Source organism: Paroedura picta, chromosome 6 (genome assembly GCF_049243985.1).
Source record: "Paroedura picta isolate Pp20150507F chromosome 6, Ppicta_v3.0, whole genome shotgun sequence".
NCBI lineage: Eukaryota > Metazoa > Chordata > Lepidosauria > Squamata > Gekkonidae > Paroedura > Paroedura picta.
The window spans coordinates 80,753,342-80,781,069 of record NC_135374.1 but is presented as its reverse complement, the minus strand read 5'-3'; the positions used below and the strand labels follow the sequence as shown (position 1 = coordinate 80,781,069).

The window sequence follows — 27,728 nt, the reverse complement described above, 5'->3', positions numbered from 1 at the left end:
TAGAAAAACAAATAAAATGAGACATATACAGGCCTGTAAAATTATGCATGATGTGGAAAGAGTAGAGACAGAGATGTTTGATCTTTTTTCTCTCTCATATTAGAACCAAGGATCATCCACTGAAACTGAAGTGTGTGAGATTCAGGACAGGCAAAATGAAGTACTTCTTCACACAGGGCATAGTTAAATTCTGGAATTTCATGTCACAGGATGTGTTGATGGCCACAAGTTGGAAGGCTTTTTTTTTTTTTAAAGGGGAGTGAACAAATTTATTTATTTATTTATTTATTTATTTATTTATTTATTTATTTATTTATTTATCATACTTTTATACCGCCCTCCCCGGAGGCTCAGGGCGGTTTACATTAATGGAGGATGGGGCTATCAGTAGCTATTAGTCATGATGGATATCTACTTGCTCCAGTGCCAGAGGTAGTATGCCTCTTTATATCGGTTGCTGGGGACCATGTGCAGGAGGAGGATGTTGCAGTCATCCTTCTTGTGGGCTTCAGAGAGGCAGATCATCAGCCACTGTCTGAACAGTGTGCTTATATTTGCAGAATAGTGTCTGTTAAAACAAGAAAGAGATAATAGGGGTGTTTTTATGCATATTACACACTAGCTGTCTGGTATGACATTTTACTATCCATCTGAAATATGTTTGTGTGTACTTCTCTACATTAGGAAAGTGGCATCTTGGAATTTACTGCAACAGCAGTAGTGATTTCTGCCACCACCCTTTAAGCCATGGATTCGATTACTTCTATGGAATTCCTGTGACCAATCTTAGAGACTGCAAACCTGGACATGGAAGCGTGTTTATCGAAGGGTGTAAAATGTTCATTCGTCCATCTCTCCAATTCATTGGGATTGCCCTGATCTCTTTGAAGGCTATACACTATCTTGGTCTTTCAAAAGGCCTTCTCAGAGCACTGGGATACTTGTTCTTGATTATCTCGGTTTTACTTGGACTTTTGCTGTTATGGTGGTATAGCTACCGGTATCTAAACTGCATCTTGATGAGAAATCACACTATTATTCAGCAACCCTGGATCTATGAAAACTTAACACAAAGGTTTACTGAGGAAGCCAAAAGGTTTATAAAAAGGTATGTGTGCAATGCATTAATATATTGGTATGTTACTGTGTTAACTTGTTAACAAGGCAACCTATAATGTGAATGAGCTTGGGATAGGGTTCCATCTCAAGAAAGCGACACAGTCCATCCAATAACTGTGCTTCCAGATATACAGAACAGGCTCTGCTCCGGTTATAGTTATCTGATTTGTTTCAGTCCCATTTGTTTTCTCCAACAAAGTTCCCCTCACTCACAGGATGCTCCCGAATCCTCTGTACCACCAGTTTTAATAGACATCAGAGTAATTGGTCATATCCTTCCTACCTAGTTGTTTAGCCACATGCTTTTCATTCCCCATGATCCTTAAATTCTAATGACACATCCTTGCCTCACACCTTGGTGGCATGGGTCAGCCAGACTTGAATTATATGATAGCGAAGAGTGGTGAGCCTAGGCATATGCCATAGGAGGTGGTCTCCAAAAAGTCAAAAAAAATTACATATTGGTTGGAGCCATAATCTACAGATCCCACTCAGCTACACTTTATAATGAGTTTAGATTTTGTATATAGAGTGTATTGTTATAATTCTGACCACTGAGGAAGACCCAGTAGGGTCGAAACGCGTTTGGTCTTATGTGCAGTTAGTTCTGTATAGTTTTTATGTAGTTTTTATTCTGTTTTTAAATTGTGCACCACAATAAATAATTACTGTTTTTATATTGTTCAATATGAATAATCAGAGTTGTAGAACTTGTGACTGCCAAGCCAAATGCAGCCCATAGGCATTGTTACGCCAAATGCGTGTCTGTAAGGACGTGGAGAAATAGCTGGTAGAGCCACCAAGAGGCAGTGTGGCGTAACATGGGACCTTGTATTGCACGGTTTACTGGGTAATTATGTCACTGAGATGGAAGGATTTTATTAACACACACTAATTAGACAAAAGACAACACATGCACACTCTAGCATAGAAATGTACATTCCTAGTCACTAGCACACAAAGAAAAGGCTTATAGGAGAGGAACCTATACTAAGGGTTGATCGGAAGTGATATCTACCTGTCTTCTGTGTGGAGCAGAGTTCCGGAGGTTCAAGGAAGCAATTTGGGATGACAAACGAGGGACCAAGACGAACATCGGACACTGTTTCTGTAGCCTGGAAACTGACTGCACTTTGTGGCTGTGGGAGCCCAATATTTAAAGGAAATTTGTGACCTGGGGTGATAGGGGGCTGAACCTACCTTGTCCAGGGCTTGGACAAAGAGTTTGATGGCTGGGGCCGGGTCCCAACAAAGAAACGGGTTGCTGAGACAAAGAAACTAGCTGCTGGGAACATGAAGAAATATTTCCTATGTAGAAGGTCTGATGGCCCATTTATGGCAAATCCTGGATGATTGCTTGTGCCTGTGGATAGTGGTAAGGGAAAAGACAAAGACCAAATCTTGGATTAGATATGGTGTTGAAAGAGAGTTTACAAAACAATATGTTTGGCTGGCTGGAGGGGAGTCTTGGGTGGGGTGCCTTTGTCTCTGTACTTGCCAGTTGTGCTGACAAACTCCTCTTTTGTTTGCAAGCAAGTAAGTTGGGGGAAGCCTAACTCCAAGTCCTGCTTGAGAGCAAGAAGTGGATTTTAGTTGCTCTCCCATTATACTTTGACCTGGCTTTTCTCTCTCTGGTGCCAGGGTCTGCTCAGGAGTGCCAGGAAGGGTTGACACGAGTGTGCCAGCCTGTGATGGAGGGGTAACAGCCCACATAACAGCATTACCCTACTTGAGGCCATCATCAAGAACTTTCTAGTATTTCTAAAGCAGTGGGTTGTCAAGCCCCAAGAGGCCTTAGTATATAAAAGGTGGCTTTTCATATGGCTGAATCACAAATTATGGAGACCTACTTTACAAGTAGCTCCCAGGTTTTTATGCTGAAGTCGGGGGCAGTGCTTGCCTAGAATTGTGTCTTAGTCATTGCGTATCAAATTATTATTCAGCATCTGTATAAAACATTTATTTTAATTTACAATAGGCTAATTGTGAAAAGGCATAAGTATACATGTACTAATTATTTTAAATTAATAATGGTATCTTCAATGCAGTTGATACTTATGCTTAATGAAACTGTCTCGTGCCTTTAGAAAGTGTCACAAGGAAGGGCTTTGTAAAATTTTGAAACTTCTGGAATTCTGATGTACGATAGAATTAGGGCAGAAGATGTTGTTGTTTACTCAGCTCTTTATTATTTAGGAAAACCTAGCAAATCATGTGTGGAGGGAATCATGTAGATTCCCTTCTTCATACTTCATAGATTCTTCATAATTCTCAATTATTCTCAATAAGCTGTTATTCAATTCCTTCTATTTGCTGACCAGAACTAGCCATATCAAAGAAGACCCCCCAATTGTACATTGAAAAAAATGTTATATACACCTGTATTAATGTCTGATGAAGATTAGTATGATCAAAACGTGTTAGATCTGAACTTGTTGGTTTTGTGGTAGACACACAGATGTGCCCAAAATGGTTTCTAAAAATTGTTTCTGTTTTTCTGTATTTGGATTTATTCCTAACCTTTGTGGTTCTCACACACTTTTCCAGGCTCCAATTCTCCAGTAGCAATAGTGAGAGTATTGGAAAAAAGAACAATGAAGAAATACTTCAGGCGTACCAGTGAAATAAACCTCTTTCTTAGTTGTTTCCATCAGGCATGTAAACCCTTCATAATAGCCCAAGTGAATGCTGTGGCACCCTGTGCCCATGCATTGCCCTCATTGAGAGCTAGATGGCTAAGCAGTCCCAAAAGCCCCAACAATAAAAATAAAAATATTTTTAAAACAAACAAAAAAGTAGTTCCTAGTATGTGAAATGTCAGTTTCTAGGTCTAGACATGGGGTGTTGTCACATACCTCCACAGCAGTCTTCAGGAAGATGGGAGTGTACTTCTAAACAATATAATTTACATCATAATTGGTTAACCTGTAGAGAATTTTACCAAGCATTATCAGGCAAATTCCTAAATAATTAAGAATATAAGAGAAGCCATGTTTGATCAAGCCAGTGGTCCATCCAGTCTGTTGGATCAAGCCAGTTGTCCATCCATTCTGTATCACGCAGTAACTGAAACCTGGATACCATCAGGAGACCCACCAACAGGGCCCCAACTCCTGAAGCCGTCTCACTGTTGAAGCTCAAGCACTATCACTGCCCCAGACATATTATTCCTACTGTACCTTGTGGCTAATAGCCACTCATATACCTTGGTTCCATATGTTTATCCAATCCCCTCTTGAAGCTGTCTTTGCTTGTAACCACCACCACTTCCTATGGCAGTGTGTTCTACATGTTAAGTGCTAAGCTTACTGTTCATTAATTTCACTGAGTGCCCACAAGTTGTGAGAAAGGGAAAAAAGTACTTATTTCTCTACCTTCTGTATCCCATGTATAATTTTGTAAACCTCTGTCATGTCACCCATCACTTGTCATTTCTCTAATGTAAAGAGTACCCTTCTTCATAGAGAAGATGTACTATTATCTGATCATTTAAGTTGTCTCTTTCTGCACCTTTTCAATACTATAGTATATTTTCTGAGTTGTAGTGACCAGAACTATACATAGTATTCCAAATGAGGCCACAATATAGATTTATAGATTATGATGATACTGGCTGATTTGTTTTCTGTCCCTTTCATAGTCCCCAACAAAGCACTTGCCTTTTTTTTTTTTTTTTGCGGTTGCACACTGAATTGATATCTTCAGAGAGTAATCTACTACAACTCCAAGATCCCTCTCCTAGTTAGTTACTATCAGTTCAGACCATATCAACATATACTTAAAGTTGGGATTTTTGGCTCCAATGTGCATTACTTTGTAGCTGCCCATGTTGAACCTTGTTTGCCATGTTGATGCCCACTTTCCCAGCCTCAACAGATTGCTTTGGCTCATCTGAGTCCTCCCTGGTTGTTACTGTCCTGATAACTTACTATCATCAACAATCTTAGCCACTTCACTGCTTAGTCCCCACTCCAAATAATTAATGAACAAGTTTAAAAGTTTATTATCAAGTCCTGCAGTACCCTACTGCTTGCCACCTTCCACTGTGAAAACTGCCCATTTATACTCACTCATTGTTTACTGTTAATTAACAGTGACAAATAAAGCATATTCAGGAAAGCGATGCTGGATTTCTGAGATTTCATTGCCATAGGGATTCCTGCGTTGTTCAAGTTCTGGGTTCTGACTTAATTGTCCTTTTCAAGAAGTAAGTTAGGCATATTAAGAAAGAAAGGTCTGTCTTGGTATATAACAGTAAATTTTCAAAGGAACTGTTTACTGAAATGCTTCAGTTAATAAAACAGGAGTTTAACTGTTATTGTCAAATTTACCTCCCACTTACCAGCTTATGTGCCATTCCATTTTCAAGGTCATGGAAGAGGTAGTCAATCATGGTTTTTCCCCTTCCCAAGTCATTTGGTGTAAGTAAAATAGTCACCTCAGATTTTCTAATCTAAAGGATATTAATAGGTGAAACCCGAAAGTCAGCTGTCAGTCAGCATCTGGTAGATGTAAAAGACCCAGCAGTAAGTGATCTTTCAGTATCATCCATTGATTAGATAGCCATACAGATAAACCCATTTGTATGAACCATTGATTAGATAGCCATTCTTATTGTAAGAATTCTTTTTTGTTTGTGTAGTAGTATATTACTTTGGAAGGTGTTATCTCCTGGAAATAACCATGTGTAATAGATTCAGTCACTCGCAGCAGTCCTGTATTATTGCTATAATTCAGTGTTCACATTATATAATGTCACAAGGGATACAAGCTCTTCCTTTGGTACTATTTTCAATCACTGTCTCCATTGTTTTGTAATGCTTCATGGAAAATTGGACTGGTGTCTTGTAATATATGGTATAGGCTCTCAACTCAGCATCTCATTTTTGATTAATTATTTGTAGATGTAGACCTGTAATTATTTGTAGACTCCCAATCACTTCTGGCACAAAAAATAACATATATAAGCATGCCTAGATGACATATATAGAATGAAATGCATGTATATACAGTATATAATTATACATTATGGCCTGGATCCAGACTCACACAAAACACTTTTAAATTATATGTAGACTAGCAGAAAAGCCAGTTGTATCTCTGAATACAGTGGATGTTAGGCCGCCACCCCCTAACTTGGGCAGGCCAGCTAAGGTCTGGAGTGGCCTTGGCGGGTCTTTTTGGGGTGGGAGGGAGGCACTGTTGGCCAGTCCATCCTCCCCCGTGGTCCACAGAAGCCTTGGTGGGCCTTTTTGGGCCTGGGGGAGGGGCTGGCATGCAGCCTGCTTCTCCCGCCACCCCAGCAGCTCTACCATGGCCTGGCAAGGCTGCAGCTGGAGCTGCTCAGGGCAGTGGTAGCACTGGCAGGCGCTCTTCCCTCAGCCAGCCCTCAGTCCCAGGCCTTCCGCCCTCCCTCCCAGGTCCTGCTTTTACCGGGCTTCTAGTTTTTCCTACTTGTTTCCTATACTATGTGCATTAGTATAGAGGCATCATAATCCTTTATTCATGTGTCCCAGGGTTTTAGTTTTTGAATGTATTTGTAAGTTAATGGTTCCCTCCATATATGTCATTCCCTGTAAATCTTTGGGATTCTAATCTACAGTTATTGTCATCAAGAGGTAAGCAGTGAGCTGTGGGGATCCACAAGGCTCAGTACTAGGTCTGGTACTTTTTGTCATTTTTATCAATGATATGGATGAGGGAGTGGTGAGCCTATTTATTAAATTAGCAGATGACACAAAATTGGGAAGAGTATTAAACACCCCAGAAAGATAGAGAGGTCAGTGAAATCTGAACATGCTGTAAAAGTGGCCAAATGAGAACAAGATGCAATTCAATAAGAAGTACAAAGTTCTATATCTTGGTCACAAAAATGAGAAGCATGCATACTGGATGGGAGATACACTTCTGGATAGTGGTGTGTGTGAATGAGATCTTAGTCTCCTTGTGGTCATATGATCAGACAGTATGATGTGATAGTAAAAAAAGGCAAATACCATCTTGGACTGTATCAACAGGGACATCACATTGAAGTTGCAAGATGCAATAATTCCATTGCTTACTGTATTGATCAGACCATCCTTGGAGTACTGTATTTAGTTTTGGAGGCCTCACTTCAAAAATGACATGGACAACATTGAGAGGGTACAGAGGAGAGTTGATGAGAATGATCCAGGGCGTAAGCTCTATAAGGAAAGATGAGGGACTTGGGAATGTTCAGCCTGAAGAAGAACAGGTAGAGAGGATATGATTGCTCTGTTTTTGAATGGCTGTCACATGAAAGAGGGCAGGAAATAGTTACTGTTGGCAGCAAAGGATAGGACCCTCAGTAATGGGTTTTAACTACATGTAGAATGGTACTAGCTAGAGTGCCATCTTGGTGTAGCAGTTAGGAGTGTGGACTTCTAATCTCGTGAGCCGGGTTCAATTCTGCACTCCCCTACATGCAGCCAGCTGCGAGACCTTGTGCTCGCCATGGCACTGATAAAGCTGTTCTGACTGAGCAGTAATATCAGGGCTCTCTCAGCCTCACCTACCTCACAAGGTGTCTGTTGTGGGGAGAGGAAAGGGGAGGTGATGGTAAGCCACTTTGAGACTCCTTTGGGTAGAGAAAAGTGGCATATAAGAACCAACTCTTCTTCTTCTAGATATTGGGGGTTAGGGATTTCATAGAGTAGTTCAGCAGCAGAATAGGCTGCCTAAAGGACTGATGAGCCCCCCCCCCTCCACTGGCAGTCTTTAAGCAGCAGATGAACATATACTTATCATGGATGCTTCAGGATGATCCTGCATTGAGCAAGGGCTGTATGATTATAGTGACAAAATTTGTATCTGGTACTAATATTCTGAAATACTGCATGTTATATTCCTTTCCCCCCCTATTTCAGAAACAGTGAGGCACCGTTTCTGCTTTTCCTGTCTTACCCTCAAGTCCATACAGCTCTTTTTGCCTCTCAGACTTTCAAAGGAAAGAGCAAACATGGATTATATGGTGATGCTGTGGAAGAAATGGATTGGAGTATAGGTATGTTATTTGAGGTTTACAACTCTTAACTGCCTTTTAAAAATATTAGCAACCTTGAATACCTTCCCCTTCAAAAAGTACTTGTCTGCAAAAAAACAGTACAGAAATGATCCAAAATGATTTCTGGGTATCCATCTGAGCTCAATGGTTCACCTTTGGTGTATATGAGGCTGCCTAAAAATGATAAGTTTAGTGTGCTTTTAGATATTTTAACTGTTAAAAGGATAGCTGGGAAGATTAAAGTGTAGAGTGAAAGATGTTGCAGCTATCTTCACAAGATATATAACAAAATCTTTATCTTGACAATGAAACTAGAGATGACAGGAGATATGGAGCTGCCATCCATCCATTGATCAGACCCTGAACAGTACCACAGAATGTATTTTAAAACGGGACACAGTGACACCACAAAAAATGTGGTCATGTGTGTGTGGGGGGGATCAAGATCTGGAGATCATGAAAAGACTATTGTATGACTTTTATATCATGACAGGAGGACAAACAAATTCAGCTGGTGTTTACTTATAACTTCCTTCTAAGCATTGTTTTTATTTATTTTTATGTATTCATTTGTTTTATATGCCACCCCTCACTGCAATGCCTCAGGACAGTGTACATGAAACAGTAGAATTAGTACATTTAAAACATGTATAACCATATGAACAGAAGGCCCCATAGCAAGAACACACAAATAGAAGTCAAAATTCACAACTTTGTGCATAGGGTAATAGAACAGGTGAGGGGAGAGACAGCAGCTGGGCAGTAGCTTTCAGTTGAGGTGTGTGGATGTCAGAGTGGCTTGACAGGAATCAGGCTTGATGGAGGTCCCTGGGAGTCTTAACAGAAAGCCAGGCAGAACAGCTCTGTTTTAGAGGCCCTATGAAATTATTTGAGTTCCGATAGGGCCTTTATATCATTAGGGAGCTCATTCTATCAGGTTGGAGCCACCGAGGAGAAGGCTTTGGCTCTGGTCGAGGCCAGGCAAATATCCTTGGGGCCAGGGATCATGAATCCATTTGAATGGATAGAACAGGTTGCTCTTTGGGAGGTATAGACAAGCAGACAGTCCTTAAGATACACAGGACCCTGACCATATATGGTCTTGAAGGTGAGTACCAGCCCCTTAAACTTGATCCAATATACAATTAGTAGCCAGACGTGATTTCTTTATAGGGTTTGAGTGAGAACGATGGATGCTGCAATTTGGAACAACTGCAATTTCCAGAACAGAGATACGGGAAGGCCTGTGTGGAGCAAGTTGCAGTAATCTAGCCTAGAGGTGACTGTTGCATGGATCACTTTGGCTAGGTGTTCTGGGACCAAATAGGGTGCTAGTAGCTTGACTTGGCAGAGATGGAAAAATTCTAATTGCGCTACTTTCGTGACTTAAGCTTCCATGATTAAGAATCACTTGCAAGTTCCTGACCGATTATGCTGTTTTAAGTTGCACAATGTTTTGGTTGGATTTGGCTCTCTCCCACATATCCAGAGGACCTATGGGTTGTACTTCATGCGACTACACTGAATCCTTTCTGCAACACTTTACAGGCATCCGGCCAAGGAATTGGGGGTTGTCAGGCTGACCATTCATCAGGAGATAGAACTGGATGTCATTGGCATATTGGTGAAAACCCAGGACATAGCTTCCTACCAGCTGGGCGAGAAGGTGCATGAAGATGTTAAATAATGAGGAGAAGATTGCTCCTAGAGGAACTCCACATTTGAGTTAACAGTGATGCAATTGGTCATCCCCATTGCCACACTATCTTTGACCTTGGAGAAAGGAGATTAGCCATTTAAGGCTGTCCCCTGGATCCACATGTTCATGCTCAACAGTGTTGAATGCTGCTGTGAAATCTAGAAGTATTAGCAGCACTGAACCGCCTCATCCGTTAGGGCGACCAGCACTGTCTCCACCCCTTGGTCAGGTCAGAAGCCAGATTAGAATGGATCAAGCTACATCTAGATATGCTAGTTAGCTGGTCCACAGCCACTTGCTCCACTACGTTTCCCAGAAAAGCCAGTTGTGAGATGGGGTAGTAGCTAGCAAGGACCTGCAAATCCAGTGATGGTTTCTTCAATAGGGGATATCACTGCCTCCTTCAGCCCATTTGGAAACATGCCTGATGTTAGGGAGAGGTTGATAATCTCCCAAAGTAGGCCTCCTACTTTCTCATGGCTTGTTTTGAGGAGCCACGATGGGCAAGGGTCTAGTGGTGGGCCTCATTGAAGCTAGCAGCCTGTCAACTTCATCCTGTGAAAGGCACCTGAAGTGATAGAATCTCTCTTTCAGAGATGGATAAGGAGCATCTAGTTCAATTACTATATTCAAGGTTGGGGGAAGGTTGTGGCAGAGTGTCAAGATTTTATATACAAAGAAGCTTGCATATGCCTCGTAGCTAATAAGGCTGATTAGAGACTGAACTACTTTAAACAGTTATGTTGGGCATGAGCTGGCAGATGCAATGGAAGCAGCAAACTCATATGCCATAAACATCCTATAGGATGGTCTCAGTGCTTTATTGAGAGACTTTCTCCAAGATTGCTCTAGTTGTCTCCGTTCAGTTGGGTAATACAGTGCACCTCTGGACATTGAGAAAATCTACCACTGGACACTGAGAAATGTTCTTTATACAATATTTTCTGGAGTTCGAAAATGCCACACTGAGAAATTTTTCCCATCAGTTAATTTTAGATGGGGAGATGCAGGTTCTAGACCCAGCCCTTAGGTAGGCCTTGCTGTGCAATGATAAGAAAAAGAAGAAAATTGCTTCAAATAATGAGATTTCTATTCTACTCACCAATTTAATGTTACCTCAGAAAAATCATAGATTAAATGAAGGGCTCTTCTAAAAGTCTCATCAGGGTCCTGATGTCATGCGTATGTGAATAGATTTGGTTGCTAGCCATGTTGGTCTGATGCAGCATAACTAAAGTTGACTCTAGTAACAGCTTTAAGTCCAATAAAGTTTTATTCAATGAATATGCTTCGTGTGCATGCCCACTTTGTCAGATGCAACTTAGAAAACTTCAAGGATGGATGTTCAATGTTTCATGATTACCAGGACATATTACACATGCTCAAAAGTGTCTACTTTGAAAGGGCCTCTTAGGACCCCAGTCCAAATACAGCTGGCCCTTGGTGTGCAAGATTACAAGCCCACAGTGATTTTTCAGCCCATACAATAATTCTGGTTTATTTCCACTAAGTACATCAGGATGGTTGTGCAGGTTCATGTTGTTCCCTAATGTTAATGAAAAATCTCATATTAAAAAAAAGTAATCAAGGACCATATATTTGAAAACAGTCTGCCATGTTTTTTTTTTCCTCCCAGATCCTTTTCAGACATTGACAACATACTGCAAAAGAAACTGTGCTGGTATCTATAAGATCCAAAACAATGATAGTCCCATTTGAAATAAATGAGAGCAAAGTGTTCTTCATTTTCTGCTGAATGTTGTCCATTCTGTACAAAGAGACAGTGCACAGACTCCAGAGGAGTGCTAATTTATCAGGTCCTGCAAGGATCCTCCTTTATAATGGAATGACTCTACATTTCTTGAGGTAATCATTTGTGAAAGCATGTTCATACTTGAAGCAATCAAGCTGAAGCACCAATATGAAAAGATGATGCTCCCCTCATATTCCTTCTCTCTGTTCACCTTCAATAGATATCTGCGTTTCAGTAAAGCACAGTCCAAATTACTTTCAATAGACAGTTTATCAAATCATTTACACTATTTTTCACGACTGCATTAGATTTATATTTAATAATGATCTTGAAAACAATATGAACACATAATATTCATTCTTATTTCTAACATGAAATTGGCATCAAGGAATTTAATTTATAGATTCCAAGTGATGCAAAAAGCCACAAAAATTGTTGAAGATATTTATTACATTTTAAAATTTGTTTCCTCCAAGGAACTCAAGATTTTTCCTGTTTTCATTGTATCTTCATGACAACCCTGATTTAGGTAAAACTGAAGGTTAATAAGTACCTGAATATCTCTCCAAGAATTGCTTGATGATCAGGGATTTAAACATGGGTCTTCCCAAGGCAGTACAATACTCTTAACTAGTGCATCACTTTGAATCTCAAGTAGGAACATGTTTCAATTATAAACTTGTTTGAGATTATATTCTTTTATCAACTGGTGTGCACCTGATAGTGTTTAAGAGCTATTACATGCTCAAGCCATGATTATTCCAGCAAGATGGAAACATGAAAGGGGATTCAAGAAGCAATTTAGATTAACAAAAAACTTCTGGAGGCACTAAGGAAGAAAAAGTGAGTTCGGAGCCCATAAAAATCAGTGCCATGTACTAGGGCCCAGCACAACCCAGTGCCATTGTGGCAATGCATGTTCAACAGAACTGATGCCAAGCACAAAATCACACTCCAAGTGGGGAGCATGGGTGTTTGGAAGCTCAACACAACCAATTCAGTATACAGAATGCCCAACAGAACACAGTGCTACTGTGGCAATTGAAGCAAAAGAGGACTAATGTCAGACCAGAAAATTCCTGCAGTACAAACTGAAGGGATGACATTTTTTCAAGCCCAGAAGAACCAGTTCAGTGTTAAAATGTCTAGCTGAACACATTGCCCCTGTGGCGCTACAAGGTTCAAAAGAATGATATTAAAGCATAGTGTCAGAAGAAACCCAAGCAAGGTTTCAAAAGTCCAGCAGAACCAAGTACTACTGGCATTGCAAGCTTAAAAGGACCACTTTAATTACATACAATGTACATGTAGCAGGTTATTAATAGTGGAACCTGTATTCTCGATTGAACCTTCACATTCAGAGGCAGTATATCAGTAATAGCAGAGAAAGGATTTTGCCTTGTTTTTTTCTTGTTGGCTTACAGGACCATCTGATTGGCAGCTGATAAGAACACAATGCCAGACTAGATGATCTGTTGGCCTGATCCTTATGTTTCTCTCTCCAAAATAAAAAGTTAAAAGATTTAAAGAAGAAAAAGACATAAGTGAACCTCTAACAAAGGTGTTAAACATAAAATCTTGAATGATTCAAGATTTTAATAAAATGGGTATATCATTCACTCTCTTTCTAAAATACCCAGGTATCCACCTAAACCATAAGATATTATGTCCCAAAATCTTTTTTCTTTCTTTTCAGTCACTGCTAATCTAAGTTCCTGCCATATAGATTTAGAATGCTCTTGCTTCTTTTGTTTAAGAAGCTTTTTATATTCAGTTTTAAGCATAGATGGGTGACTGAAAGTTCCCTCTTTATCATAACAAAATTCCTGACAGGGCATATTTAAGTAAACCCTTCCTGGCTGCTTTATACTCTTGATCAAACCATCCTCTTTGGCAATGTAAAGATCTTGACAAAGGCCTATTATTACACAACCAAAGCTTTCTCATAGATATAAGATCCTCAAAATATTTAACAGTGTCTACTTCCTTCTGTAATAATAAATGGTAACAAAGCTAAAGGTGTTCTTTTGTTAAAAGTTGAGCTAGGACGGATTGTAAATCTTCAGATAACTTTAATTTCCTTTGACCTGGAAGTGTGTCCTTTAAAATATTTATATTGGGACGTAACAAAATACTATCATCAAAGTCTCAGTGGGCAATGATTACTTTCCTGTCTCTAACTTGAGGGGGAGGGAACCTTGGTAAGGAGAATTAAACCACAATGTAATCAACCTTACTTGCTCTATTTGATGACATAGAAGTAAAAGAAACTTCTAATCTATCAAACCTAGTTCCATTCAGAATACTCATTTGATGTCATGATAAAATTTCTAGAAACCTGTGACCAGCTTTATTTAGAACCAAATCCTGGGAGCAATGTTCTAAACTACAGAGTTGTTCCACAATAAAGAATGTTGAATTAGAATTGGTTTTATTATTATCTGAGCTGGAGCCAGTTCTAGCATTAAAATCCCCACAAATTATGAAATGGGAATTTGGGGACCTAATAATCCATTCCTCTATACTAGTAGAAAAGAATAAATGAACCAAATACAGCAATATGGTTAATGTTCAGGCAAGAATAAAATCCTGGAAAAGTATTAAAGATGAAGGCATGGTTGTTATATTATCTATCAGTTTCAAGACTAAAGAAGATGAAAGTGGAGCTGTAAGTAGTGACTGAGTTTGAATAGCTGGTTATAAAAAGACCATTTACATAGAAACTCAGTTGATGTTGTTTCCCTGGATTTCAGTAAGGCTTGATAAGGTTCCCCATGATGTTTTGATGGGACAACTGGAGGGCTGCAAACTTGATTTTCAGATGGTTAGGTGCATAGGGAACTGGTTAGAAAACTGTACCCAAAGAGTCGTTTTCAATGGCATTTCATCATATTGAAGGGAGATGAGCAGTCGGGTGGCACAGGGCTTAGTACTTGGTCCATTTTTATCAATGATCTGGATGAGGGGCTGGAGCAACTCCTGATTAAATTTGCAGATGACCTCAAATTGTGAGTAGTGAATACCCCAGAAGATACAGTTTAACGAGATCTGAACATACTGGGAAAGTGGGTAAATGAGAACAAGATGCAATTCAATAAGAAATGCAAAGCCCTATATCTGGATCATAAAAATGAGAAGCACACTGGATGAGACATACACTTCTGGGCAGCATGTGTGTGAACAAATCCTTGGGGTACTTGTGGTCTGAAAGCTAAATATGAGCAGACTGTGTGATGCAGCAATAAAGAAGGTGAATGCAGCCTTAGGCTGTACTAACAGAAGAATCACATCGAAGTCCCAAAATATCACAGTCCCACTGTATACCACATTGATCAGCTCACACCTGGAGTACTGTGTGCAGTTCTGCAATTACGATATGTTGTGGACTTAAGGCAAAAAGGCATTGGAAGGATATGCATGGAAAAATGCAGAACATATTAAAATGTTAATTCCCTATAGAAGCTATGCTACTAGATATACTGAATACTAAGTTACCAAAAAAATTGGAAGAGATATTCAAATGCAGATGATTTGGACCTAGTCCATGCCCCAGTTCACCTTCAGGCCTTCTTCCCCTTGTTTCATCTTTATCCTAAACAGGCTGCTTCCAAGTACCTTCTGGGGGGTTATACATGTGATTTTTGTATCCCACTGGGCCTTGTGTTCCCATCAAGACTGGTGATTTAAAATCTGCCCATGGCATGCCAGAAGTTATCTCTGCGATGATTGCTAAGGAACATACTTCCAAAGAGGTCACTGGACTTTTTATTACCCCTTCCCTGCCCAACCTCAAAGTAATGCTGCTAGGAGTTGTCTATATAGCATACACACATACATCCTGGCTGAATAGGCTTATCCATCACCTATCCTATTCCAGGGTTGTGACAGACATCACCTGCAGAAGCGTATTCCAAGTTCTAAAGAAACAGCAATCCCCAAAGACTAAAGGGTTAAAATACGTTTACTAGAGAGGGGGAATTAATATACTGGCTATGGGTGGAGGGAATTCACTCTATTCTGAGGCTGGATTCTGATTGAGAGTTTTAGATATTTGACTCTGGAGAGCAGACTGTCAGAAGTGAACCTGTCTGTACATAGCTAAACAGTTGCTTTTGAGGATAATTTAATTGAAAGAAATATTATTCACTAAACATTTAAAAGCCAGTCAATACAGCGTCTCGAGTACTGTGGCAGATCGTTGTCAGTGGGAATTTGAGGCAGTTAAGAGAACTCCCAAATGCAGGCCATGGTGGGATTCTTCTGAAGAGAGAAAGTGCCCTGTCCAGTCTGAAGAGGGGAAATCAAGTGAAATGGTTTCCTCAGACACTTGTGGGAGAAAGTGCTTAAGATTCCTTACTAGTTAATGGGATGTTGGTACTCCAAAGAAAGAAGGGTATTGGTAATAGGCAAGACTGCTCACCTAGAATCCAGGAAGAAATTCAGGGGGAACGTCTCTAAGATCCAAGAAAGACAACAATGTTTTAGGAAGGCACAAATAAGAAATGTAACATCTAACTATTTGAAAGCTCACACCTTGAATCAGAAGTGGCTTAAAGAGGCTGGTAGCACCAGAGCCAGTTTAAAGATAGAATCATAGAATCATAGAATCCTAGAGTTGGAAGGGGCCATACAGGCCATCTAGTCCAACCCCCTGCTCAACGCAGGATTAGCCCTAAGCATCCTAAAGCATCCAAGAAAAGTGTGTATCCAACCTTTGCTTGAAGACTTCCAGTGAGGGGGAGCTCACCACCTCCTTAGGCAGCCTATTCCACTGCTGAACTACTCTGACTGTGAAAAACTTTTTCCTGATATCTAGCCTAAATCGTTGTACTTGAAGTTTAAACCCATTACTGCGTGTCCTCTCCTCTGCAGCCAGCAGAAACAGCATCCTGCCCTCCTCCAAGTGACAACCTTTCAAATACTTAAAGAGGGCTATCATGTCCCCTCTCAACCTCCTTTTCTCCAGGCTGAACATTCCCAAGTCCCTCAACCTATCTTCATAGGGCTTGGTCCCTTGGCCCCAGATCATCTTCGTCGCTCTCCTCTGTACCCTTTCAATTTTATCGACATCCTTCTTGAAGTGAGGCCTCCAGAACTGCACACAGTACTCCAGGTGTGGTCTGACCAGTGCCGTATACAATGGGACTATGACATCTTGTGATTTTGATGTGATGCCTCTGTTGATACAGCCCAAAATGGCATTTGCCTTTTTTACGGCTGCATCACACTGCCTGCTCATGTTTAGTTTACAATCCACAAGTACCCCAAGGTCTCGTTCACACACAGTGCTACCTAGAAGCGTATCCCCCATCCAGTAGGCATGCTTTTCATTTTTCTGACCCAGATGCAGAACTTTACACTTATCTTTATTAAATTGCATCTTGTTCTCATTTGCCCATTTTCCCATTGTGTTCAGATCTCGTTGAACTCTGTCTCTATCTTCTGGAGTATTTGCCAGTCCTCCCAATTTGGTGTCATCTGCAAACTTGATGAATAGTCCCTCCACCCCCTCATCTAGATCATTAATAAATATGTTAAAAAGTACCGGACCAAGCACCGAGCCCTGAGGTACCCCGCTACTCACCTCTCTCCAGTCTGATGAAACACCATTGACAACAACTCTTTGAGTGCGGTTCTCTAACCAATTCCCTATCCACCTGACTATCTGAAAATCCAGATTGCAGTCCTTCAATTTATCCATCAGAACATCATGGGGAACCTTGTCAAAAGCTTTACTAAAATCCAAGTAAATGACATCAACCGAATTCCCCCAACCAGCAAACCTGTTACTTGGTCAAAAAAGGAAACCAGGTTGGTCCGGCAGGACCTGTTGGAGACAAATCCATGCTGACTTCCTTGGATCACCAAATTGTCCTCCAGATGTTTGCAGATCGCTCCCTTTAATATCTGCTCCATTATCTTCCCCACAACAGAGGTCAGACTCACTGGTCTGTAGTTTCCCGGGTCATCCTTCCTCCCTTTTTCGAAGATCGGAATAACATTTGCTCTCTTCCAGTCCTCCGGGACATCTCCAGTCCTTAAAGAGGTTCCGAAGATGATGGACAAGGGCTGTGCAAGTTCTCTGGAAAGTTCTTTGAGTACTCTCGGGTGCATTTCATCCAGACCAGGGGATTTGAACTCATCCAGTGCAGCTAAATGCCTCTCGACAACCTCTCTATCCATGTTAACCTGCCACCCAGACACTGTCCTTTGGCTATGGCCATCTCTAGATGTGCCTAAACACTTTGACCTGTGGGACAAAACAGATGTAAAATAGGCACTAAGCCTTTCTGCTTTCTCTGCATCTTCCGTTAGAGTTTGTCCATCCGCACCCAACAGTGGGCCTATTGCCTCCTTCACTTTACGTTTGCTCCTCACATAACTGAAAAATCTTTTCTTGTTACAATGGGCTTCCATTGTGGGGCCCTAGCAGAGATTTGAGGGGCCCTAGCAGAGTACAATTGTGGCAGGAGCAAGCAGACTGGGAGTGGGAAGGGCCCCCTACAATGGAAAGAGGTGTCACTCTGACTGCCCTTAAAGAAGGGAAAGGGGAAAGGAGAGAGGCTATAGCCCTGGTTCATGAGGAGACGGTACCATGTGAGGCCCCAGAAGTGTGGGTCCTGTAGCATGTGCTGCGTGAATAAACCTGCCATGCCTTAAATAAATCTTAGTTGGTCTTAAAGGTGCCATTGGATTCAAATTTTGTTGTAATAACAGCCTGTAACTTAACTTCTAAATGAATAAGAATGAATTGTATAAAGAAAGAGTTTGATTCCAACCACCCTTCCCTCTTCGTAAATAAAATCTTTTATTTATCAGTTTGAAAATGTCTCAGTGCCATTCTGGCTGAAAGGTTGTGACAAAAGGCAACTATATCGTATCCCTGAAGCTACCAAAGCTTAATAAAGCCAAATAAAGTCTAGCAGTGACAGGGAGAAGGGAGAATTCATCTCACAGGAGGAAGGGTGTAGAGAGGTATCTGTTCGCCAGTTAATGATCCCATCTCACAAGAGTATTTAACAGTTGCACCGTCCATGTAGTGTACTTACTCTGGGTTGCCTTGGCCTTCTTGGCTTTTGTAACATACAGTAGTGGTAGCCACTCGGGACCAACCTCAGAGACCATGGTCCTGCAGTACTTAGCCTCCCTGAGGGGGAGAGGCTTAGCACCCAAAATCGTGGCCTTGCATATGGCTGCCATACTGATCTACAGCAGGACTTATGGTTTACCTGATCCCTGTCAGACCTTCGCTACCCGTTGGGACACTGAGGGATACAAGAGGTTTTCTCCCTGCAGCCAAGACTCACGAAACGGAGACCCATCACCTTTTTTATCCTATCTGGTCTCCTGCAGCAACTCCCTATGTCATTCCTCTTTCACAGACTGTTAATCAATGTCAAACATGTTAGTATCTCCTTAGTTGATGTGTTTACTAAATAGGAGGAGCCTAATGATCTTTTGAAAGGTCCTTCTCCAGGATATTCCATTTCAGAACATTCAGTGGACAATTCTAATATCATATTCTATTTTCTCAGTAGAGTTTCACTAACTGAATTGTGCTGATATATATGATGGTCACACAAGTGCTGTGAAAGTTTATCTTTTCCCCTGTAAATTTCTGTTTGCAGAAATTTATTTATAGTCCATTTTTCTTGCCAACACAATAAATATTTGAATAATAACTGTATAATGTTTGTTTGCATTTAGTCCCATATATTCACTACAACTGTACCTTTGAAACACAATTAAGAGGGTACAGTTGTGAGCTATTAGTAAAGTTCTACACAGTTCTTTGGAGTACATCAAGTGGAATGTCATAAATAGGACAAACAACAGGGAACAGCTAGCTACTGCATTCCACTTTTTAAAAAGTCATTTGTAAAATTTTCCAAGAGGTTATGGCTGCAATGCACAACCACTTGTTTGGACTTCCAACTGACATAATGCATTAATGACTGAAAGAAGTACTTCTTCGAATGATTGAAAGCATTGAGTGAATAATGAATATATTCTTATATGCAGGTGTTTTGACTAAGTGCAGTAAAGAAAAATTTGGCTCACACAGGGTTGCCAGGTTATGTTCTTACAAAAGAAGTTACCAGTTTAATAGTGAATAGTATAACTTTACAAGATGGTGAATCAAAGCTGTTGACTTTCCATTGTATTTTGCTCTGGTTTTATCATCTGTTCACTTCCCACAGATGATTTGTAGAATTGGTGTCCTGCTCATTAAAACAGGCAGGAGATAGAATTAATGAAAAGACTGGCAGAGATGGATATGATGTTGAATATTCTACTCCAAAGGGGGATTTAAGAATATTTTGTCAAACTCTGAGTTGGAACCCACGTCATAAATGTTTTCAGTGTCTGAAAGAGGTAAAGAGTTTGACCTTGCACTTCAGAAATATTTTAGGTGTTCTGTGACTATTGGATACCACTCTTTTTGAGATAGACGGCAAAAGAGCAGTGTGCACAATAAGAACTGGGATTCAGTTTTTGGGTTGCCATAAGGGAGCCATAAGGGAGTGGCGGGCAATAAATCGAAAGATAATAATAATATTATTATTATTATTATTATTATTATTATTATTATTATTATTATTATTATTAACTAGACAACATATTGAATTGACGGTGTTTCTGCTACATAATATTGGTCTGTGAAGTGTGAACATTTAAAGTATTGCCCTTTAATATTCTTATTTATATCTATTTAATTATTATTACATTTCTATACCGCCCCAACCAAAGACTATTTTCTAGTAATACTTCTAGAGCAGCGGCCCCTAACCTTTTTAAGGCTGGGGACCGCTAGCAGGGGTGAAAGGGAGAGGGCGGCCCAGAGCTTTTGCGCATGTGCGTTTGCACCCAACGGAGGCGCAAACGTGCATGTGCAACAGTTCTGAACAAATGTGCATTTGTGCCTGCCAGCGATTGCAAACCCGCCTGCATGGAGCTCTGCGCATGCACATTTGCACCCGCTGAGAGCCGCACTGCAGGAGAGAGGGAAGCGCATCCCTCTCCCCCGCCGCAGCCCAGTGGCAAGGTTTTTGTGGCCTGCCACCGGGCCTCAGACCGGGGGTTGACGACCACTGTTCTAGAGTTACTATATGGCTTCTGTTAACTTCATAACCCAAATTAGATTTACTTTCTTTTACATTTTTTTTCATATATACATACTGCTTCAAGTGCCAAATATGGAAGCAGAGATACAAGTTTTTGTGACTCCCCAGAGGAAAAATTCTCGATGTCTAATATGAATTAGAAACTACAAAAGATCTTATTGCCACTAACATCAAAATCTGTTTTGTTTTTCTAAATATTAATTTTCTTGCTAACGTTTTTATTAAGTTGATATATAGGATTAAAATGAGCCTCTTGTGGCGCAGAGTGGTAAGGCAGCGATATGCTGTCTGGAGCTGTCTGCCCATGAGGTTGGGAGTTCAATCCCAGCAGCCGGCTCAAGGTTGACTCAGCCTTCCATCCTTCCGAGGTCGGTAAAATGAGTACCCAGCTTGCTGGGGGGTAAACGGTAATGACTGGGGAAGGCACTGGCAAACCACCCCGTATTGAGTCTGCCATGAAAACGCTAGAGGGCGTCACCCCAAGGGTCAGACATGACTCGGTGCTTGCACAGGGGATACCTTTACCTTTACCTTTATAGGATTAAAAATCGCTCTTTTTGTCATCATCCCATACAACACCTTTATAGTGAGACATACATCTAAAATGATAATAGAAGGAGTGCTCCCCACATCAATAAAGATTCATTTTCTTTGTTTTGTTTTCATAGGGTTTTGTTCTTTTTTGTTTTATTCAAAACTATATCAATTTGTTTTTGTCGCTCTGTCCCTTCTCTCATTCTCACCTCCTCCCTCTTCACATTTACTAGTCTATAAGATTTTTCAGCTGCTTCTGCTAATGATGGCATCTGAGCAGACCCAACCACACTGATAGCTGGAAAGAAATACTCTTATCTCTCCTTTCCACAATGGTTGTTTTTAACATGTCTCAGACATTTCTGGTTAGATAAGTTTGGGCTTGCATTGTTGATCAGAGGTTTTCTACACAGCAGAGAGTTCTACGCCAAGGACAAAAGGCAGCACTTTGACTTTATACTATAATGGCAACATGTTTAACTGATTTTTTTTCACTAGGTTTGTTAGTTCATGAGGCAAGGTTTTCCCTCCAAACAAATTCCTAATTTTCCTTTTTAAAGGTCACATTTACATGATACATACCCTGCCCTAAGGGTGTCTTTGAAATACTCATTCTTGTTGATTACTGAAGTTACCACTCAGAAGCCAAGTATTGTTCTGTAAACTATGCATCCATTTTTAAAAGTTCAAGTCAATTTTGGCAATCAATGAGCATGCACCAGCACAGCACCTACCATTTTGTAGAACTTTGATGAATCAGGTACAGAATCACACATACAGTGACAACATAGAAAGTGAACAATTTACTGGGGCAAATGAGTCCACCTTAAATTCAGTCAAGTATTTCAAAAGGATAAATTCATAGACAGATTTTGTTTGATGTCTTACAGTCTAGTCAGCTGATATTGTAATTGAACTCCAAGAAGAGTCTTTGCTGATTTATTTAACTTTATCTTATTTGGTTTTAATTGCTTATTTTAATTGGGCTGCAGATCCTGCAGGGACGACATGGGTTGGGCTCCCTGCCCGGCGGCCTGACGCGGCGAGACCCAGGGAGCCCCCGGCAGGCGCGCTCCGCCCGACTGCCGGGGGCTCCCTAACCTAGCGCCCACTGTATTAGTTGCAGTGGGCTTGATTACTAGTGTATTATGTAATGTGCATGTAATATTTAATAATAAGTTTGATGACACCCTTTCCTTTTTTCAGAAGGATACTTTTTTCTTTTTAAAAAAATGCTTTTTGTATTATTTTGAAAAAAAGAGAGGGGAAAGGAAAAAAGTGTCCCACTCGACTGAACAATTTAACTTCTACACCAAAGTTCTGCAAACTTTTGGGTCAGGGAATCACCAGTTTTTAGAAGTTTAAAAAGGAGGGGCGGCATCTCTTATCAGGGAAAAGATTAGATATGTGAAATTTTATGTAAAAATTGGGAGTTGAATATTTTTATCTGGAAATATATAAGAGAAAAGGCAGAATATCTTAAATCAAATTTATATCAGAATTTTTAAAAATTGATATTAAGTATTTGTTTATTTGGGTAGATCATGTATGAGGAAAGGCAGAATATTTTAAGTTAAGAATTTAACTTAAGAATTTAACCAGAATTTAAGTTGTTATTAAGTGATAAGAAGAATGGAGGTTAATGGCAACAGTATAATGCAAATTTCATTATAAATGGTATCTTTATTCCTTCTTTCTTTTAAAATAAAAAATTTATACCACAATAATATTTTAAAGGGGAGACTCTGAAAAAGATGGCAGTAGTTATATAAGGTATCATATGCTGTGGAAGGTATAATTTTTCTTTTCCCTTATATTTTTAAGGAGAGGTCCTCCATGTGTTAGATCAATGGCACCTAAGTGAGAAGACTCTTGTGTATTTCACATCAGACCAAGGAGCACATGTTGAAGAAATATCTATCAATGGAGAGGTCCACGGTGGTTATAATGGAATTTACAAAGGTATGAGTAATCTACTGTCCTTCATTATCATGTATCACTGGTATCAACAAAATAAAATCTAAATACAATCAGAGCTTGAGCGTAAATAAGATTGTCCTTTGCCCTTTAATTTGGGCTCAAAGTATTAAACTGGGGGGGGGGGGACCCTGGAATCCATGAGCAAATCTCCAGTGTGCTTTTGTTTGAAAAATAGTATCTGTTAGAGGAAGGCCATTGTATTAGGCCAGCAGCATGTGTAGGTTTATCCTTTCAGTATATTCCTGATTTCAAATTACCTTCTAGAGTTTCTTGTTCTCATTTAGGAAAACAATGGTTCCTTGAATGGCTCCTGTATATTTTCACAGTGGAGCAGTTTGAGGTGACAAAACCAGCATAGGGTCCAGGGTTATCCTGTCACTTCCCCTTTGTAGTACTTATGCTACCTTAGCTTCATGTGGAAGCTGATTCATGCACCAGTGATTTCTTACATAGTTGATGCTATACAATTTGGTAAATAATCACAAAATGTACTGACCAAAATTTATCTTGAATCAAACAGGACTCAAGCAAGAGTCGCCTTTAGCAATTTGTGACTTACACTTAAACCTGAATATTAAAGCGCTAGCATCTTTTACAGCATAGTATAATTTCTAGTGGGTAGCCATGTTAATATAAAGCATCATAGAATGACATTCTGAAGGTTTAAGGAAATTGCAAGCCAGTAGCTAGCAACATTACATCATCTGAAATCAATATACTTCTAAATACAAACAAAAAAGGTTGGTATGAACAGGAACGGTGTAGTAGGCTTGCTGTCCATTGGTCTTCTTCCCCCAGGCCCTTTAAACACACCCACAGATGGGCTTGTTTGAATAATTGTTTTTACTTCAGAGCTTTCTCTTTGTATAGAGCTTTTCCTTGTCAGTTGCAGAAGTTATACCACTCCATTCCTAGGCTACTAGGTTTTGAAGCTCAGAGCTTGTTGCATAACTCTCTTCTGTCCCCTTGTCCATCTTTCAGCTTGGTCTTACCAACTCCTCTAAAACCCACCCTAGCAGCTGCCTCCTTCCTGCTGGGTGGGGCCATTCTCTTTTCTCAACCCTGTGGTCACCATCCTTGAGGTGGGGCTCCGCATTCTTCTGAAACTAGTAATTAAGACTCATAACTGTTCCCTCCATCCATTACATGGATGTTCAGCTTCTTCCAACAACAGGTGGTTCTGCTTTGAGGTTGGTTGCACCATCACCCATGGCAGCCCCTGTTGCTGTGGACAATGTCAGATGGGTCCTCCCAGTGAATTAATGAAGCTGTATGAAGAAAGAAGCATAAGTAACTACTGATTAAAACAATGTCACATTGTTTAATTTCAAATATTTTTAATGGGGAAAAATTAGTGTATTTCTGTTAAAAACCTGCATATAGCAGACAGTCATTTTTCAGTAATATTTGCTAACTAGGGGCAGAGCCCGGTGCATCCAGAAAGCACAGGAGCCTATTGATGGGCATGAACCAATTCACAAGCAAAAATTCAGCACAAACTTGCCCCAGTCCATAAGTGCCAGCCTGAAAGCACCTCCCTCAGATATTTCACTGGACTTTTGTCCAGTTCAATTTGGCTGTTCATGTCTAGCCATCAGCTGTTAGATTCAATGACTGCAAGCTATTAAACCCTTCTGTTTCACACACACACACATACAGCACATCCCACTGCCAAGTAGGGGAAAGTGAAATGCATGGATGAAATGGCTTGCAGTCATTTCAGCCTAATAGGGGATGGGCTGAAATGGCTGACAGCTATTTCGCTGGTTGATTTTGCTTCCCTCACTTGGAATCAGGAGAATTTGTTTAATGGTCTGCCCATCAGTTGTTATGTATAAATGGCTCTGAATCATTAAACATGTCCACTTTGCTTCTCCCGTAAAGGGAAACCAGTTAGTTAAATGGCTGCCATCCATGCAATCCTTCCTGGGAATTCCCCCCTCCCTTTCTCCCAGGAGATCCAAGCTGGCCAATTCAGTTCAGGAAAATTCTGCTTTGGTCTGGGAACTACCCCAGTCCCTGAACTGGAATGTTTAGGTTCCTGTTCATCCCTATTTGGGACATGTATAACTTCAGCACAGTGATTCTTTCACTGACATTATGCTCTTACATAAATGAAAAGGAAGGGGTTTTGTGATAGAGAAATTTGTTTGGAAATTGTTGTAACCAACCTATTATACTATAAAATATAAATACAGGATATGTTCTCCTATTTGTGATGTAAAAGTAAATGAACACAACTAAGTTAACTCAATTCGATTTTTTTTTATTTCCTGTTTCATTTCTAGTATGGAATATACTACAACATTTTCCTTTAAAAAAATGTTAACTCCAAGGTTCTCATTCCTTCCACTTTAGATAAGTGCTGCATTGACAAGAAATAAACGTCTGCCCTTGATCCTGTATATTTACTCATCATAATTTAATGCATTCTTAACTCCCACCAAAAATCAGTGAAAAGTAACTTTTATTGTTCTTTAAAACCACTGAAATTCTGGAGGCAGGGTTATAAAATAATACAGTTCTCTGATGTTTCCTCCTGCTTCGGGGATTCAGAGGTTTAGGGCCTCTGAATATTAAGGTTTCCTTTAGTTGTCATGGCCATTAGTCACTGATAGATCTATTTTCATGAATCTGTCTAAATGCCATTCAAAGCCATCTATGCTTGTGGCCATCACTATATCATCTGGAATCAAATTCTACATTTTAATCACTCGCTGCATTAATAAGTTTGTTGCTTCTGAATCTGCTACCCATCAGCTTCACTGAATTCCCTTGAGTTCTAGTATCTTTGGAGAGGGAAAAAAGGTCCCTTTGTCTGCTCTTTCCACTTTATTTTATGTCACTAACAGGTCCTTTTGTAGCCATCTCTTTTCTAAACTGATAAATTCCAGACTAATCTGAAGAGCTGGATTTGATTTCCCACTCTTCCACATGCAGCCAGCTGGGTGACCTCGGACTAGTCACAGTTCTTTTAGAGTTGTTCTCAGATAAGTTCTGTCAGAGCTCTCTCAGCCCTATCTACCTCACAGTTGTTTGTGGGGAGAGGAAATAAAAGCAGTTGTAAGCTGCTTTGAGATGCTTTCAGGTAGTGAAAAGCAGGGTGTAAAGCCAACTCTTCTTCTTTCCTTAGAAGGAAGGTACTGCAATCCCCAAATCATATTGACTGCCCTCAGCTTGTTGTTGGACCTTGAGAGGAACTGAGTGGCCACTGTATGGGACAGGATTCTGTACTAGATGAAGCACTGGTATAATCCAGCACAGCTCTTCTTATGTTCTTAACAGTAATTGTGATTTATTTTTTTCTCCCTAAAATGGTTACTATTGGTTGCAGACACAGTGCACAGATCAGAAAATTGTGTAACTTCACAACCTGGACTTAGATTAAATATTTTGCTGTAAACATGTTGCAGTTTCAGGAAGATTTATTTATATACAACATAACTCAGTTGTTTTTAGGCAACCTGGACATCATATGACCCATGAATCTATCTTTCTAGTCAGATGTCATTTACAGGCTTCACCTCTTAAAAGTTTCTCTCAGACTTCAGTGCCTTCACAATAAAACTAGTCTCCTTTGTGAAAAATAGATTAGGATTTGATTAAACTTCATTCTGCTCAGGGGTTATAATTTACCCAGTCTGCTCTGCCTTCAGGACAGACTCACATTTTTCTGCCCACTACAAGAGTCAGACCTCCCAATAAACATCATCTGCTCTCTCCAGGAGTAAGACCTCAAGTGTTGTCTTTTTTTTCTGCTACATTCTGTCAGCCCTCAGAAAGCTGATAGGATGTGGTGGTGATGATGTTAGCCATGCAGTTGAGTCTGACTCTTAGTGATCCTAAGGCAGAATTGCCACTATGATTTCCAAACTTGGACCACTTCTTTTAGTTGTATAATGTTCTGGCTGGTGTCCATTTTGATCGTATCTAACCACTGCATTTTTTGTCAGCCTGGTTTCCTTTTTCCACTGGCCAATCCTAGCATAATTGCTTTCTCCAGTGATTTGGATAGCATGATGTGGCCAAAGTAAGTTATTGGATGTAGCCATAGCCTTCAAATCTAAGCAGGTCATTTCAGGGGAACCATGGTTTGACAGCCCCCATGTATCACAAGAAAAAGGGAGTGCGATCTTTGCCAATTCCATCCTTTCTGCTCCGGCACATACACATGCACATTCCCTAAGATGTACTTTTGCTGCACTGCTCCACAAAAGCACAAGAACAGTGAGAGGAGGAGACAGGGAAGCAGCCTTCCTCTGCTGAACTCCACTTATCCTGCTTAAAGTCCCAGTCAAATTATTAATTCTCTGATTAAATTCTAATATTTGCCATTTGTTTTAGGTTTACTTCTTAATAATTTTCAACTCCAAATTTCTCATTTTACTGTCACAGAGCACTGAGTTGACATTTCCAATTATCTGTTGCCATTATGACCCTAAGATGGTCAGATGAGCTCAGCTAATTACAGTTAGGATTTTTTTGCCTGTTTAG

General features: G+C 40.2%; 1 protein-coding gene across 3 annotated transcripts in view; it reads left to right on the top strand.

The window, feature by feature from the left end:
- Window positions 1-27,728, top strand: part of STS (steroid sulfatase) — an 86,914-nt gene that overhangs the window by 31,288 nt on the left and 27,898 nt on the right. For all 3 annotated transcript variants that reach the window (XM_077343296.1, XM_077343297.1, XM_077343298.1), the window contains 3 exons: window positions 685-1,108; window positions 8,007-8,143; window positions 23,079-23,216. In XM_077343296.1, the coding sequence (XP_077199411.1) occupies window positions 685-1,108; window positions 8,007-8,143; window positions 23,079-23,216 (699 nt within the window). The remainder of the gene's footprint in view (window positions 1-684; window positions 1,109-8,006; window positions 8,144-23,078; window positions 23,217-27,728) is intronic.